This window comes from Camelina sativa, chromosome 14 (assembly GCF_030686135.1).
Source record: "Camelina sativa cultivar CO46 ecotype springtype chromosome 14, ASM3068613v1".
Taxonomy (NCBI): domain Eukaryota; kingdom Viridiplantae; phylum Streptophyta; class Magnoliopsida; order Brassicales; family Brassicaceae; genus Camelina; species Camelina sativa.
In genome coordinates this window covers 5,466,758-5,484,483 of record NC_141893.1, presented here as the reverse complement: position 1 = coordinate 5,484,483, position 17,726 = coordinate 5,466,758, and the positions used below count along the sequence as shown (strand labels likewise).

General features: G+C 37.8%; 5 protein-coding genes across 5 annotated transcripts; 2 read left to right on the top strand and 3 right to left on the bottom strand.

The window, feature by feature from the left end:
- Positions 1-26: 26 nt before the first annotated feature.
- On the bottom strand, positions 27-3,266 carry LOC104739941 (V-type proton ATPase subunit C). Its single transcript, XM_010460420.3, has 11 exons — positions 2,911-3,266; positions 2,675-2,743; positions 2,460-2,587; positions 2,240-2,339; positions 2,031-2,098; positions 1,636-1,777; positions 1,418-1,534; positions 1,126-1,251; positions 960-1,043; positions 783-862; positions 27-413 (listed from the first exon to the last, which is right to left on the bottom strand). Exons 1-11 carry the CDS (start codon positions 3,022-3,024, stop codon positions 314-316), a joined length of 1,128 nt encoding a protein of 375 aa, XP_010458722.1. The 5' UTR covers positions 3,025-3,266; the 3' UTR covers positions 27-313.
- A 557-nt stretch (positions 3,267-3,823) lies between these two features.
- On the top strand, positions 3,824-4,884 carry LOC104739940 (uncharacterized). Its single transcript, XM_010460418.3, has one exon. It carries the CDS (start codon positions 4,095-4,097, stop codon positions 4,698-4,700), a length of 606 nt encoding a protein of 201 aa, XP_010458720.1. The 5' UTR covers positions 3,824-4,094; the 3' UTR covers positions 4,701-4,884.
- A 3,152-nt stretch (positions 4,885-8,036) lies between these two features.
- LOC104739939 (protein AUXIN SIGNALING F-BOX 3) lies at positions 8,037-10,824 on the top strand. Its single transcript, XM_010460417.2, has 4 exons — positions 8,037-8,551; positions 8,707-9,222; positions 9,305-9,800; positions 9,879-10,824. Exons 2-4 carry the CDS (start codon positions 8,771-8,773, stop codon positions 10,665-10,667), a joined length of 1,737 nt encoding a protein of 578 aa, XP_010458719.1. The 5' UTR covers positions 8,037-8,551; positions 8,707-8,770; the 3' UTR covers positions 10,668-10,824.
- Positions 10,825-13,155: 2,331 nt separating this feature from the next.
- On the bottom strand, positions 13,156-14,642 carry LOC104739936 (uncharacterized). The gene is made up of 3 exons (XM_010460416.3): positions 14,484-14,642; positions 14,081-14,378; positions 13,156-13,461 (listed from the first exon to the last, which is right to left on the bottom strand). Exons 1-3 carry the CDS (start codon positions 14,524-14,526, stop codon positions 13,413-13,415), a joined length of 390 nt encoding a protein of 129 aa, XP_010458718.2. The 5' UTR covers positions 14,527-14,642; the 3' UTR covers positions 13,156-13,412.
- A 162-nt stretch (positions 14,643-14,804) lies between these two features.
- LOC147927865 (uncharacterized) lies at positions 14,805-16,920 on the bottom strand. The gene has a single exon (XM_087485703.1). The coding sequence runs from the start codon at positions 16,829-16,831 to the stop codon at positions 14,951-14,953; it is 1,881 nt and encodes a 626-aa protein (XP_087341829.1). The 5' UTR covers positions 16,832-16,920; the 3' UTR covers positions 14,805-14,950.
- Positions 16,921-17,726: the final 806 nt, after the last annotated feature.

Below are 17,726 nucleotides of genomic sequence, written 5' to 3'. Positions count from 1 at the left end.
ATCTTTCAGACCAAAACAAAAAGACAAAACGGAACAGAGTGATATATATAATAAATAAATCAACCAGTTCACAAAATGACAAAAAGGCTTTTAACAACTGTATAGCCGTTTGTCTTCAACAAGTGTCTGAACTCACGGGAATCTAAAAGACTCCGGCCAAATAGAATTACAGCAACATCTTCTCACGCGTGCCACTTTATTTTGAGAGTCAAAATATATTACGAAAAATAAATGTGAAATCTATAGAGCACAAACAAATATAACAGATGAAGACAGAGACGAGGAGAAGCATCAAAAGCATCTCCCATCAACTTTATGCAAGGTTGATAGTGAAGGAGACATAAGGATGTGTCTCTGAGTCACCGGCTAAACCAGCCATGGCTCCTCCATCCTCCTCGCTTTTCCAGTATAAACTGCAATGTTTTCATGCTATTAGACTCAAAAACCTCAAATCGAACTACACTACTTAATATAGATGAATCCACCCAAAGATTTTGTAGGCAATTGGTCTTTTTCCAACTTAAGCGACTTATATCTGATTACTACATTTGGCCTCAAGATTGCAGTAAGCAGGGCGGAATCAGTAAGGTTTCGATTTCACATCAACCAAATTCAAGTTTGATTTTACTTTGGTTCTTGGTTTTCTCCACAAAATTCTGCAAGTTCTTTCATCATTAAGGTCATAACTATTGCTACAATTTTCTTTCCAGGATAAATATAAAGTTGAATGTTAAACAGCTTCCATGTATCCTAAGACAGCTAGAGGTAGACTTTTCACATACCTGTTGGTCGAATCACACAAGCGTTCAAGAATGGGGCGTACTTTCTTTTCACTTTTCACAGCCGGAGATAAGACACATGCCTGGAAAATAACTCATCACAAGAGAAAGTAATTTGGTCAGTGAGTTAAAAGGGTTTAGGGATTCTCGAGAATAGTATAGCTTGGAGTCTTAATTTACCAAGAATGCTGGAGGTAAACCATATCTCATAATACTCTCAGCGAATACACGCACAGCACAGAAATGCATCCAGGAGCTGAAAACCTACATATATAGACCGATGATCAAAACAGATTCGGGTATCGATATTACAAGATTATAGCTATGTAGAGAAATGTGTAGTTACCTCTCCATAACTGGTGTAGCACCACTGCAAAAGAGAGCTTCTCAGACTTTCCTGATCCTCCACCAACTTTTCTAGCTCTTGTTTACGAGTCTCTTGTGCTTCAACGCTATGTTCAAAATCACGGACCTAAAAGAGGATGGTGTACAGTATACTATGAATAAAAAGCTTTGAGAATCAACCAAATGTCTTAACTTGCACAATGCATAATATCAGTTCGTAGGAAAAATCACTACTACTAGCAATTCTACGAAAACTCGAGAGGTAAGATCAGGAACTTGAACAGAATACTCACTTGGAATCCTCTCTCACGAGCAGTTGTCCTGAAATTATCTGCGACACGCGTAAAGAGAACGACGGTGTAAAGAGCATACTCATTATCCTCAAACAATAACTTGGAGGACCTAGGAACCTGAAAACAGTTAGGATAAATCGATTAAAATCACTGTGCCACAAACTAATAAATAGCGTTACCATTGGTCTATTCCATAAACCAACAAGTCAACAGTTTACCACATATTCGGTAAATTTCTCATAATTGTCTTTCCATTCTTTTTGGGAATACTTTGGAACAACTGCAAGGAGAGTCACGAGATGTTCTGAGGCAACAATATCTTCTGGCTTAACCAAGTTTGAGAGGTCACGAACAGCTAAGCTGAAACAAGACGGAGGAAGATCAACCACAATGCCACAAAGATACTGAAAGTGCTGAGATAACGATAAATATCAATAGCATTATTCTGAAAATTACTAAGTATTATTCTAACACTTTCACGTGGTAGAACATGTTTCAAGCAAAGTTTAGATAGATGAGAAAACAAATTTCCATTTTTTTTCTTTTCGCAAAACTACCCACAATTTCTAACTTGTTATAAGAATAAGTATGAGGGGAAAACAAAAAAAGTTACCTTCCACTTTGCTTGCGGTTAATAGCATTGAGTTGACCGCGGATATTGTTATATTCAGCAACACGAACCTGAGTAATACGTGCAATCAGAGTTCATTAACACGACCACGATTTGAACCAAAGCAAAGCAACAATGATAGTAAGGAAACTCTAACAATATACTCTCATTTGACTAATCTTTCTTCTTAAAGGTTGAAGCTTCAATAATACCTTGAGATCATCCTCAATCTTTGCAACCTGAGACTGAATATTGTCGACAACCTCCTTCAGGGGTGACATTGTTGGGTACTTAGCTTCATCCCACACAAACCTTAAAACCAATCAACAAAAATAAAAATAAAGTTACCTTCTTTACCGAATCCGATCACAGGCTAACCAATAAGTAGCAAATTAAACTAGTTTGTAAAATGTAAAAACAAACAAAATAAACCTGGTGAGATAAGAATCAACAGGAACGCCATCAACAGTAAGAGCGTTGCTCTCCACACCAGAAATCCTCTCCAATTCTTCGATCTGTCTCCTGATCTTTTGTGAAACTCCTTCCACAAAACTGTTCGACTACCACAACCACCACAACAAGAGATCATAATCATTACCACCCACAAAAATTTCTCAACAGAGAAAAATGCAATCGACGAATTTTACCTTAAGCAGATCATCGCCAAGGGCGAGTAGAGAATCTAAGGTTCCAACACGAAGATTAGGAATGTTAAACTGCGAGAAATTGAAATCAAAAAACAAAACCCATACGAAATCAGATGAATACTTAAGTAATACTACGAGAGAAGATAGTACAAGATCTCTCTCTCTCTCTCTCTCTCACAGCCATATAAATTATGAATCAATTTCGAAGAGACCCAAATCGAGCAAAATCAGAGTACCCGATAAACTGGAGTATCAAAGGAATGCTTTGAGATCTGATCCTGTAATCGTTGCCATAACGAAGAAGCAGAGTCTTTCACTGGAAGAGACACAACCCAGTACCTCGATGTCATTGATCTTCAATCTCTCTCTCCCTCTCTGTCTTCTTCTCCGATGGATCTGTATCTTCTTCTTCAATCAAATCCTCTCTGCCTGTCAAAATTGGATATAACCAACCGGTCCTTCTTATAAAACAATTGACTAAGATAACCAAACCGGTAGACTGTTGCATTGAGTCGGTTTAATATCCCCCGGCACGTTCTCCTGCTGCCACACACACACACTCGGGCTTTTTTTGTCCTAAATTTTTATGCACAACGTCTAATAATCATTTATTTATTTATTTTATAAATCCACGTTGTCGAAGGAATTTGAGTTTAACAGTATCATCCGCTGCAGAGTAATGTAATGCTCAGTGGTTTATGTAAAACAGGACGAATCAATCAATGAAGAAGCTTTGTTGTTATTCTATACAAGCCTTAAAGTATGTACTATTGTGTACTGGCCAAGTTTGGGCAAACTTTGGGAACATTTTCGTTTCGTTTCTTCTAATTGTTTTCCATGAAATTGTTTCAAGGTAGTCTTACGAAATTTATTACATACAGTGTATAAAATACTAGTGTATATAGTATGATTTAATTTGTTCAATTGATCCGGATTTGATTTAATCTGGCTGAACTTCCATATGGGTGAATTGGTGATGCAATATAACTCATCAGTACTAGTCGTCATCCTCATAACAGGTAGCCGTCGAGCTCAATATCCTATTAGTCAGTTTATGATCAATCATCAGATTTACCATTACATGTTGCGATTAATTTTAATTGTTTTGACTGTTTAAGCGGTTATTTTAGCATAATGGTAAAATTGTTGAGAAGACAGGCCAAATGGGCTAACGGGCCACGAACTGTATTGAGGTCCAAATAATAAAGTAGAGAGAGAGAGAGAAGAAAAAGTGAAAATCAGGGGTTGATTGAGAAAAAAAGAACCCTATCAAAAACTCCTTTCTAGGGTTACCACCAAAATTGACTGTAGTAGATATAATAAGGAAAGCTCAAAAGCCCTAACTCTGAATCGTCGTCGTCTTCTTCTTCAAACCAACCGCGATTCCTACACTCTCAAGTAAGAAGTTTTCAATTCATCTATGGCGGATGTTGAGAACCAGCAGGATTCTTCGTTTCCTGTGAAGCGGAAATCGGATCTCTTTTGCCAAGACCAGGATAATTTGTCAAACAAGTCTCAAAAGCTTAACCCTGAGTCCAAAGACGGAGGAGAAAACAATGGAAGCGGCATCGAGGATCTTGATTCGATTGGTGCAGAATCATCGGTTTGTCCGGAGAAACCAGCTGAAAAGGTTGAGAATGGCGTAATCGGCGATCTTCTTGAAGCTGAAGAGGAGCAACAAGTTGGAGATGAAGAGGAAGACGACGAGGAAGAAGATGAAGAAGAAGTTGAAGAGGTGGTTGATAGGAAAGGTAAAGGGATTTCGAGAGAAGACAAGGGGAAAGGCAAATTGATTGAAGTGGATTCAAGTGATGACGAAGAAGATGACAGTGATGATGATGACCAAGAATTTGGTGAAGATGACGAAAGTGATTTCTCAGATGATCCTTTGGCTGAGGTTGATTTGGATAACATCCTTCCGTCCAGGACTAGGAGACGATCGAGCCAGCCTGGAGTTTACATCTCCAATGATGTCACTAACCGTGGCGAGGATGATGATGATAGCAGTGATGATAGTGATGCTTAAAAAAAACCTTAGTTTATAACAAGGTTAGTCTTTTAAGGAAAAATCAAAAATTTAGTTCCTTTTGATTCTAAAGAGGGGTTTGTCTCTGTTCAGTGATTCTTCTTGGTTATAATCTAATCTTTCAAACGCTTGGACCTATGTCGCTTATTATATAGTAATATCTTATGGTGTTCTTGCAATCTCATCCACTGTGCCTCTTTGGTCGTTTGATGTGTAAATTTATCATCTTTTCTCGACTCTGTGTGAGATTTAAAGATTGCTGCTTGTGACTTGGCATTAGAGAAAACTGGTATTGATTTGGTCAGTTTCAACAAAAGGGGTTTTGAGATGTGTGATACTGTAACAAGGGTTTACACTAATGGCCGGCCATGGATGATCCGTAAAGGTCCTGTTTAAGCTCTGTAGATAGACTCTAGGATCTGTTACATCATGCATTGCAGTGAACATTCTTGATGTAGATAATGATGCAGCTTAGAGTAAGTGTTTGAATCAACTAGTTCATTTTCTTGTGTTCATTTGGCAAAGGCAACCTAAGTCCTAGAAGGTTAACGAGACAGGGTTGGGTTAAGCTAAACTAGTTTAAGAGATAATGAGAGTACTAGAATCAAGATTCCTAGAAGGTTAACGAGACAGGGTTGGGTTAAGCTAAACTAGTTTAAGAGATAATGAGAGCACTAGAATCAAGATTCCTAGAAGGTTAACGAGACCGAGTTGGGTTAAGCTAATCTAGTTTAAGAGATAATGAGAGTACTAGAATCAAGATCACTACTGGCTATGTTCGTTGTTTTTCATCTCGAGGATTGTAAAGGTGGAAACTTACAGTTCGCATCCCCATTGTTCTGTCTTCAACTTCTATTTAGGAGACTGATAGAACTATTGGATGAAACGATTGTTCGATTGTTATGTTCATGAGGTCGTTCTTTGATGTGCTTCTGTGCTGCTTGCCTGTTTGGGGTAGAAAATATAGTGAGTTGTGACCCTTATAATGTCAAGTGTCTTGTTTTTGTGATCCCTTTCTCTGAGGTGTATTTTGAAAACATTTTTGCAAAGTCGTTTGCTTGACTCGGCAGCAATCTATATTGAAGTGTGGAATCACACACATGGTTTTTTATCGTTTAACCGTAAGTAGTATTTACCCACTTTTATATTCGACGCATAGATTCTTATAGTTCAATAATAGGAGTAACAGATTTTTGTCAGGAGAATATCATCATAACTCTTATGTTCTTAATGCAAAATGAAAAACTGGACCACCAGGGAGTGACAATGAGAACTGAAAAAGGGTTCCTTTCCGAATCTCTCAACATTGGGAGATCCACAATACATACATATACTTGAAATGTGTATGTATATCGATCGATATGTGTAATGATAATTATGATGTGATATGGATGTGTGTGGTTGATATGTGTAATGGTGGTATTGGTATGTAGAGAGATTATGAATAAGTGAGACATGCGTCATTATGAGTCTCTCTGCTTTTTGGGCCTTTGGATTCATAAGATAAAAGGAAAAGGAATCTCATGAACCAACAAAAAAAGCTGGGAAAAAACAAAAGAAGATAAAGAGTTCTAGAAGATGAATACATAAAACTTTTTACCAAGGATAGAGACTAGATAATCATGTATTTGCATATTCGAAATACTTTTCTTCTCTCTATATAATTCATTCTCCGGGATTATAATAAACTCTTGGAATTTTTAAGATAATTTACCAAGATAATTTACCCGCATTAACTTAGAGATGAGATGTGTGGTTGGTTGCACAGTAAAATCCAATAATACAGGCATTATCGGCCGAGTCAACTAAAATCAAGATAATGGTAAGAAAACAAGATTATGTATCGATGGTGTAAACAGAGATGATTACTAAAAGGTGGCCTTCACATGGCAGCCATTGTAGCATATGATGGGTCAAGAGATGTGAAATCATCACTCATCCCCTTTTTTTACACAAGATTCTTAACATTTTGAATTATAAGAATTTTTTTCATTTTCTTAACAAAGATCATAAGATGAAAGATGATTATGGTCTATATCTTAACTTATTGTAAACACGATTCTATAAGTCGAATAATTATAGTACTGTATAGAACTCCTCATGTGATAAGTTAGAAACAAATTAAGATAAGATATTTGAATGACACAAAAGCAAAACTTGTTTCCACATAAGTTTTAGTCGGCCATTGGGAAAATTCGAAAAGATAATCAGTTGATAGTATGTGATTTGTATATGCTCCTAAGTACTCACCAATAATTAATACCACTAACTTTATAAATAAATAAAAAAAGTTCTTCAAAATTAGTAGTGTTTTGCAAGAGAAATGACTCAAATCTTTAAACTAGTAACAATGATTTTGTTTGTGTACTCTCTCTTTCATTCTCATTTCTTCCCCTCTCTCGATGTAAATAATCTGCAAGTGGGTCTATTATTGAGTTTGATTATGAAGCCTACGCCATCTTTTTTTGCTCCTTTTATAATACTATCTTTTCCCCTTTTTTTTTTTTTTTTGTCTAATTCACCTTGTTGATAATAGATTTACATACAAATTAATAAACTTATGATTGTTAGCATTTTGTCTTAAATGAACCATGTAAGTAAAGTTAGAATCAAATTCAGTTTCAGTTGAAATTGAAAGAAAAGTTTTATCCTTTTTATAATTGGTGTTTTTTTTTTGCAACAGACAGAGTAACGAAATTATCGAGATTGAACCCTACCTCATATAAGTCATAAGTCATAACCATCTTCTTTTGAAAAAGATAAAGAGTTCAAATTAGCTTTTGGATTTGTTTGGTATAAAAAAAATATTGAATAAAGATATAAAAAAATGGAAGAGAAAAAAAAAAAAAAAGAGAGTAAAATTTCATGACCTTCTAATTCCGTATAAATCCACAAAAAGGTGTCCTGCTCGTCCCACGACAAAAATTCAGACAGCCCTTACTTTCTCTTCTTTTTTGTTTATTACTAGTAGTATCACACACATTAACTAAATGACGAGTCTAAAATGGGAATTAAGTAAAACGTATGTATTTGCTATTTGGTGCAGTACAAATACGACTTGTATACGTTAGGGATCTTATTTATTCGATGATTTGTCGTACACTTTCTAACGAATCCAAAAGGAACAATGTATCTTTAACTAATTAATCAACGTCAAATATCAATTTCACGAATATATTTAAAATTAGTCGTTAGACTTTCTAACAACCGTGAAAGAGAATTACAATAATAAGATAAATCAAAAAGGATTAAAATCAACGTGGCAGTAATGGTAAATAGAATGAAAAAAGTAGGGGCAATTGTATAAAGTCTCTTTTGCTCTTGACACATCACTTCACAGTTCACCCTTTCCCTTTGGCGAAAGGCCCTCTCGGCTCTCGTTATATAAATTAATTAACCAACCAACCAACCCAGTGGTGTGAGTGAGTGTGAGCAACAACAACAACATCTTCAACGGTTCAGATTCATTTTTGTCGCATTGAACCATTCTCCACCGTCGGATCATCCTCATCGCACACCAAAAATCTCAAACTTAACCATGGTTTAGCTTCTCTTTTGGTCAGCTAGGTTTAGCTTCTCCTCTGCTTTATTATGTTTTGTTTTTTTTTTTATTACCATAAGAGTTTTGTACTGTTTTTTTTGCTTGCTCTCTCTCTCTTACTCTCTCTCATCCAAATCTTTGATCATCTCATCATCATTGGACTTGAAGCCTAACTCCACACACACAGTTTTATCCAGATTCATTATTTTTTCAACGTTTTCCTCGTTTTCAGTTTCTTTTTCCTTCTTCTTCTTCTTGTTCCATCGAATCATCATCATCGGCGAGTTTAGTCACGACGACGATCTTAGTAGTAAGCTCCATTTCTTTCGTAGATCTATCTCTCATTTTATTCTTCTCGTAGATCTGAATCTTTTAATCTCTCTGTTCTATTTTAGTTTCAGGATCTGATGTCTGTTCTGTACTCATTTAAAATTGGGTTTTGTATAATAATTTTGAATCTCTCAGGTTCTTGATACCAAAGAAGAAGCTTCACTGAGCTGATCTTGAAGTTTAATTAGAGAGGAAAAGAATGAATTATTTCCCGGAAGAGGTCATAGAGCATGTTTTTAACTTCATAGCTTCTCACAGAGACAGGAACTCGATATCTCTTGTATGCAAATCGTGGCACAAGATCGAGAGGTTCTGTAGGAAGAAAGTGTTCATCGGGAACTGCTACGCCATCAACCCGGAGAGATTAATCGGGAGGTTCCCGTGTCTCAAGTCTTTGACTCTCAAAGGGAAGCCTCATTTCGCTGACTTCAACTTGGTTCCTTATGAATGGGGAGGTTTCGTGCATCCTTGGATTGAAGCTTTGTCTAGTAGCCGTGTTGGACTTGAGGAGCTTAGGTTGAAGCGGATGGTTGTGACTGATGAAAGCTTAGAGCTTCTTTCACGTTCTTTTCCAAATTTCAAGTCTTTGGTTCTTGTCAGCTGTGAAGGTTTTACTACTGACGGCTTAGCTTCCATTGCCTCTAATTGCAGGTAAATATTTGTCTCCTTCCTTTTTTGATTTCAAGCGTTTCTTGAGTCGTTTATAATAAATGTGTTGTCTTTCTTGTGTTAGGCATCTTCGTGAGCTGGACTTGCAAGAGAATGAAATCGATGATCATAGAGGTCAATGGCTGAACTGTTTTCCAGACAGCTGCACTACTCTTACCTCTTTGAATTTCGCCTGTCTTAAAGGAGAAACCAATGTGGCTGCTCTTGAGAGGCTTGTCGCGAGGTCACCAAACCTCAAGACCTTGAAGCTAAACCGTGCTGTACCGCTTGACGCACTCGCAAGGTTAATGAGCTGTGCGCCGCAGCTTGTGGATTTAGGAGTAGGGTCTTATGAGAATGAGCCTGATCCAGAATCTTTTAGGAAACTCATGGCTGCTATTCAGAAGTGCTCCTCGTTAAGGAGCTTGTCGGGCTTTTTAGAGGCTGCTCCACTCTGTCTCCCAGCGTTCTACCCGATTTGTCAGAACCTTATCTCCTTGAACCTCAGCTATGCAGCTGAGATTCGAGGCAACCACCTCATCAAGCTTATTCAGCTTTGCAAAAGACTTCAACGGTTATGGGTACGTTTTGATCTCACTTTCTTTTTTTCCCTGTCCTCTTACTTACCTGACAACAAATGGGGTTTATGGTACCTACAGATATTGGATAGTATTGGCGACAAAGGACTTGTGGTTGTGGCTGCCACATGTAAAGAGTTGCAAGAGCTGAGAGTTTTTCCCTCCGATTTACATGGTGAAGAAGATAACAACAACGCAGCTGTGACTGAAGTCGGACTAGTCGCCATCTCCGCAGGTTGTCCCCAACTTCATTCGATTCTATACTTCTGCAAACAAATGACAAACGCAGCGCTCATTACCGTGGCCAAGAACTGCCCAAACTTCATCCGGTTCAGGCTATGCATTCTCGAGCCACACAAACCTGACCACATCACATCTCAGTCACTAGACGAAGGCTTTGGTGCGATCGTACAAGCTTGCAAGGGTCTAAGACGGCTCTCTGTCTCCGGTCTTTTAAACGACCAAGTCTTCCTCTACATCGGTATGTATGCAGAAGAGCTCGAGATGCTTTCGATAGCTTTTGCAGGGGAGACTGACAAAGGAATGCTTTATGTGTTGAACGGATGCAAAAAGCTGAGGAAGCTGGAGATAAGAGACAGTCCATTTGGGAACGCGGCTCTTCTTGGTGACGTGCATAAATACGAAACAATGCGATCCCTTTGGATGTCGTCTTGTGAAGTAACACTCGGTGGCTGCAAGAGGGTGGCTAAGAATTCGCCACGGCTCAATGTAGAGATCATCAATGAGAATGAGAGTAATCGGATGGAGGGGAATGAAGAAGACGAAAGAGACAAGGTTGATAAACTTTACCTCTACCGAACAGTGGTTGGGACGAGAAAAGATGCACCGCCATATGTTAGGATTCTTTAGTCCGACTCCATCCTACCCCGGACATGGTTTTTTGGTTTAGGCTTTTGATGTTTGGTTAGTTAGCATATTCTCCAATTTTAGGTGTACTTTGCTTCAGACAATAACTGTTTTCTATGAACGCTTCATGGGTTTTTAAATAAAGTTCAAATTGTTATTAGATCTGACTTTGTTAGCTTTGTATAATATATTAACCTATATAACGTACCATTCTCTTCGTGTAACTAAAAAAAAATAAGTTGTAAATACGACATACATTACATTAATTAATTGTAGCCCTCTCGTATTGATGACATGTAAGTTTCGATTACACATATAATAACGTCATGGATATTTTACCTTTTCTCTGCGCCTTTTAGTGTATACAATATTTAAACTCTCTTCTACATTTCCTTTTTCTCTCTTTGGTAAAAGCCTTGCTTTGCAATGCAAGCAAAAAGCTCAAACAAACTTGAAGAAAACCTTCCTTTTAGTTCTTCGTCTCTACCCCCATGACGATAACGGCGGCGATGGCGGATCTCTTACCACCGTCTACGATGAAACAAGCCGATGAGAAAGATGGTTACTCGAGCCGCTTTTGTCCTATACTATATGACAATATCGATAAAGAAGCTCACGGTTAAGTATTATAAATAGCTTTTAACGATCGATATTCTTTTTTTGTTCCTTGTAATATTATTCTCTTTCTTTAGCTTTCCACTGTACATAACTTGTTCAGTGAGTCTGGCTTTATGAGTTATTGTCGTGTTAGAGATTTAATTAGCTGTCTTGTGTTGTTTGGGTTGGCCAAGCTCGAGCACTTTAGGCTACACTGTTTCGTTTCTGTTTCGTTTCTAATTGTTTTTCCATGAATCGTTTTAAGGTGGGCTCACGAGATTTACTCATACAATAGAAACTATCTAGTATGATTTAAATTGTTCAATTTGATCCGGATTTGATTCAAAAGTCTGTCTTAATTCTTGGTAGTCAACAAACGTCATTTTGTCAACTATTGTTGTAACCAGTTTTTATTTCTGTGCAGATATATTAAATCCAGGTTATTTTAAGGGTTTTAATTTGAACTACTCCCTAGCCTGATGAGAACATAACCGAAGTAAATCGGTGTCGATTAGGATAAGGGTAGAAACAATGAGAATATCATATGTGATCTTATTGTTATTAGGTTTTGGGTAGATTATGTTAAATATTTGGTTCATGTATATCTCCTAATTTATAGCCACCCTTCACATGTATAAATACTTCTACAATATTATGATAATGGATATGAAGAAAAATAGTTAAAGTCTTATGTTCTTGTAAACTCTGATTGGGACCTTATCACAGCCTTTTATAATAAAAACTTTGATATCAGGTGATTAATTATGTTTAAGTTTTACAGTCATATTTGCAAACAATTATTTTCCATTAGTAATATGAGGTTTTGTTTTGTTTCAGTCTCGTGTCCAGGGAAAGATTGATTCTAACGGTGTTGTATATGCACATCTTAAAAGAAAATTGAATGTGGGACTCGAGTGTCTTCTAACTGCAAGTTTGGATCTTAAGAACATGGCTCACAGGCTTGGTTTGCGCTTAACATATGGTTAAGAACTGCGGAAAAGATGTCACTATACGTGATATGAACGTACGTGTAAATGACTGGAGAAAAGAATCAACCACTACTACTAGAACATATTGAATTCACAAGTTGTTGAAAATTTTACGTATGTGTGACTTTTGAGAAGATACATATGAATATGAATGTTATAATTCTTTTTGACTTCGTATGATTAGTTTGCATTTATTAGAGATTCATGATGAAGTTGCAAAAATTGACGATTTTGAGAGATTTTTTTTAATAGAAAACCCCTTTCAAGAATCTAAAAACAAAACGTGGAATCATTCAGTTCATTATTCAATACTCTCATTCTACTCTGTTGGTGCAAGACATGCTTCTAAATTTCATCTCTTCTTTGCTCAATGATGCATCAACAATAAGCTGCAATTAACAGACAGTCCAAAAAAGACTGAATCATGCAAGATATAGTAACAGACGTTATAAATTACACCTTTCTCATTCTTACTTTGACCTCAATGAGAATGAGAGTAATCGGATGGAGCTGAATGAAGAAGACGAAAGAGACAAGGTTGATAAACTTTACCTCTACCGAACAGTGGTTGGGACGAGAAAAGATGCACCGCCATATGTTAGGAATTTTTTAGTCTCTCTCATGTTCCAATCCATCCAACTGGGACCATCGTGGACTTCTCAATGGTACATGTTTGTATTTGTTTTAGGGCATGCATTTGATATCGTTCGTTAGCTCTTTCTTCAATTTTAGGTTCTTCAGACAAAAACTGATTTCTGTGAAAACTTGATAGTTTGCTACTTGGTTGTTCTGATCTGCCTTCAATGTAAGGTTGCCTTTATAAAACTACTTGTGAATTGAACGAACAAAGAGGGAATAACTAATAATGATATGCATTTTATTTTGCATACCATATAATTCAGTCCTTTGAAAGAAGTGAAATCTGGGTAAAATAGCAAACTATGTTTTCCAAAATATCACATTAAAAATACAAAGAACATTCACAAGAAACCTCTACTTTGTCTAATCCATCGGAGCGCACTCTCTCAAACAAAGAGGTCAAACATTAACAGACAATGAAACATGACATAGTAGTAGTGTACATAAGAAGACATAGAGAGTTATGGCATAGGTCTTCGATTGGAGATATAAAATGACGAGCAATCCGCAGAGACGGGCATTCTCAGAAGCAGCATTCCTCCAACACACAGCAACAGCAGAGAGCAGCGAGACTAAAATTTGCAACCCGGCCAAAAATAAAACAAAAAAAAAGTTAATCGCAAGTGGTAACAACATGATTTAGGCTGCTTGAGAAATGAATCACAACTCTGTAACTATTTATAAAAGAGTGAGCATAAGAAAAGCTGCAGAAGATAATGGTGATGAATGAATAGCTCTAAACTCATCAGAACCTTCCTTAGAAGAACTAAATCTAAGGAACTAATTCCGATCGATGGCCACCAAACAAAATGAAAAGGAAGTCAAAGTCTGAGAGTTTCCTAGTAGAGTTAGTCCAAAATTCAACTAACATACACAAATCAACTCAAAGGGAATCTGGTTCTGATCAAAACATATTCCCAAATTCCAGAAACCAAAAAAAAAACACTTGGTTCAACATTAACCAGTGATCCTTTAAACCCCCACACGTTGCTCCTAAAGTGTCACACAGATCAATGAATCCAAAAAACAAAGCCAACATAAAGCTCAATCACAGCTTTGAACCAACACAATGAGTTAACAAGAATCGAGTAAACAAACAAAAGAATCGAGTATAAACGGAAACAATGATACTGGAAAGTAATTAAAAAGGCGGGGAGAGTTAATATAGGTTAGTAGTGGAGAGAAACGAACCAGCCACGGAGGAAAGAGGAGCAACCAGAGTCAGAATCTTGGTAATGGTGATGATCGTGATGGCAGTGATCGTAGTTCTGCGGCGGCAGAGGTCCCTGATGATGATGAGGATAACCACCTCCGGCGAAGTAACCTTGATAACCGCCTTCGTAAGGACGCGAAGACGGTGGTGGATACGGATATCCTCCGTGAGACTGAGGTGGAGGAGGATATCCTTCGTGATGCGACGGAGGAGAAGGATATCCCGGCGGCGGTGGTGCCGATGGATAACCCGGAGGTGGATAGTGAGATTGGTATCCTAAATTCGTCCGATCACAAAAATAGAATTGAGAATCGAATCAAAATCAGACAATCAGAAGAAAAGAAAAAAAAAAAAAAGCTAAGGGAATCGAATCGAACAAACCTGGAGGAGGATACGATTCCGGTGGGACTTTCTCGTAGCTCATTTCGTTTTTTTTTTCTTCTTTCTCTTTCTCTCTCAATTCGATTCAGAGAGTTTTGGGATTATCGGAACAACACCAAAGAAATGAGATATTTTGAGGAAGGAGGGGACCTTTTCAATTAAGTAAAAGTCACGTGTAAATCATGCTACTCACGTTCTTATTGGACTTTGGGCCGAAAATGTTTGTACTAAAAGCCCTTTTGACTTTAAAAGACCTCTCATATCCGGAGATTTAACGAGAAGAAGAAGAATGGTTCTGTATTTTGGTGTGGGACGATCAGCTTTTCTTAAAGGAGGAAAACATGTTGTGTATACTGTATATATCAAATGCTGCTATATGTAATGTAACTCCAGGATTATGTTAGAAAAGACCACTTGGAGGACTTTTATCTTTCAATGTTCTGAGAGACAGAGAGAGAGTAGTGGTGTTAACACCTAAAATTCGAAGAAAGCATATCCAAAAACTTTTTGTCCAATCTACCATCCGATAACATGTCGATAACCATCTTTATAGTGGACGCATCAGCAGCGAACCTGCACCTCTTCATTTCTTCGATGAGTTCAGCTGATGTATTTATGTCACTACCTCGGAGATGTGCTCGTATTAGTGTGTTGTATGTACAACCATCAGGCGCATGCTCATCCTCTTCCATTTTTCTAAACAAAATGTCCGCTCCAGACAGTGAGCCTTTCTTACACAGTCCTCCAATCATTATGTTGTATGTCTTAACATCGGGCTTCACTCCTCTAACAGGTAAACTACAGAATAAATCCCAAGCATCATCTACCTTACCATCATTGCACATCCCGTGAATGATGATGTTATAGATACCTATATCAAGTTCCATCTTACTCTTCTGCATTTTTTCAAAAATTTCCATTGCTTTTTCTAGTTCCCCATTGTCACACAACCCATCCAGCAAAATTTTGTAAGTCACGATATCAGGAGGAACACGACGAGAAACCATCGCTTGGAAGAGTTCTTTAGCAACCTCAAGTTTTCCCGATTGACAAAACCCATGGATTAGAGTGCTATAAGTAACTGTATTAGCAACCACTCCTCTCAGGGACATTTTGCGGAACAATTCAAAACCATCATCGACCCGCTCAGCCTTACAATATCCATTTATGAGACTACTATAAGTCACGATATTAGGATCACAACCTTTGCTAACCATCAGGTCCAGCATCTGGTTTGCCTTGTCTAGGCGGTTCTCCTTGCAAAACCCATCTATCAAAGAACTATATGTAACAGTAGTAGGAGATATACCTCGTCGAATCATCTCCTCGTACAGTTCTTCGGCCTCTAGAAGCTTTCCCTCTTTCACAAAACTATCAATCAAAACACTGAATGTGACAACGTTGGGGGTGATTCTCCTTGTGATCATATCCCTCAGCAACTGTGCACCATCATCCCATCTACCATCATTACAGAAGCCTCTAATGAGAGTGTTGTAGGTAATAACATTTGCTTTAATCCCTTTCATCTCCATTTCATTGAAAAGGTTGAGTGCATCGTCAAGGTTTTCGTCTTTACAAAGACCATCGATGATGATACTGTAATGGACTACATTAAGCTTGATCTTTCTTTCTTCCATCTTTTTGAGCAACTCCATGGCCAAGGCAGTTTTCCGGGACTTGCACATTACATTTAGAACCGGTCCAAAGGTAACTTCATTGGGTTGACAGCCATTTTCAATCATTCGATCTATCAAAACCACAGCCTCAGACACTTTACCATTGAGACAAAGTCCATTGACCAAAGTGCTGATTGTAATGACATCGGGTGTATGTCTCATTTCCACCATTCGATCAACTAATCCCACGGCTTCGGAGACTCTGCCCTCGAGACATAATCCGTTAATCAGAGTTGAAAAAGTGACTGTGTCAGGCTCATAACCAAGTTTCACGATCTTCCCCAAAACAGAATAAGCGTAACAAACTTTACCACGCCGACAGAAACAATTGATGACAATATTGAGAGAGTACAAGTCATACGCAATCCCAATCAGCTCCATCTGCTTGGAGAGAGCTAGAACGAGATCATACTGCTTTGTTCTGGCAACGGCACTAAACAATCTACTGAAATCAATGACAGTGGGAAGAGGACGAGACCTAATCATGTCTTGGAACAGATCAACAGCATCCTCTGCCTTGATATCAGCAAGCCCACTTCTCAATCTCTCTTTATAAGACAGATTCCTATCGCTGAAACCAGAATAGTCTCGTCCGCAACAAGACAAGAGTAAAGCAGTTCTCAAAGTACTTGCTGTCCTTCGGAGTAGACGTGTCTGAACCAATCCATTCATGACCCAAATTAAAGAATTTGAAAGAGGGGAAAATATAAATGGCACCAAAAGCTACGAAGACGATACGAAGAACGGAAGAAGGAATCAATGGAATTGGGGAAACCTAAAATCTTCAGATGATTGATAACCGGTTTGATATGCTTCTATAACCGGTTTAATGGGACGGTTCAGTTAAAAACGGTTATCATTTATCCTTTGGTTCCACTAATATTACTTTTACTTGTTGCCAAAATGGTTTTACCCGAGTCTAACCGACCAACAATGACGAATCACACCCAAAGTACATTAAGTAATCAAATTTGGTAACTTCTTTCTAAACCAAACCAATGTCTAATGACATGTTTTTCTAGCCAATATACTATACTTTTTTAGTCTTCTCATTTATTTATCAAACCGATGTCTCTTTTTTCTTTTTTTTTTTTTTGTCAAAAAACAATTGCTTTTTCATTAAATAACGTTTGATACATCAACGGTTGAGATAATTAAAGCTGATTTAGCTACCTCATCCGCCTTTTTGTTCATCTCTCTGTTAACAAATCTAAACTCACAAACATTGAAATTGAGTGATAAAACTAGGATATCATGGAGAATCCTGTGGAGTTCCTTGGAGTAGGGCTCCGAATTGAGTGCTTTGATTAGATGCTGCGAATCTGAAGCAAAAGAAAGGTTTTGGTATCCCAGATCGATGGCGTGTTTAACGGCCTGGAAGAGGGCGAGGGCCTCTGCGAGTAACGGTGAGTGGACGTTGTAAGCCACTGATCGGCTTGAGATGTCGGATCTGGGGAATTGTTTGGAGAAAACCCATCCTAATCCCGCAAGTCTTGACTCTTCATGCCAGGCTGCATCCGAAAAACACCTTATTGTACTTGTATCGATGGTTGGATCTGGTCTGGTA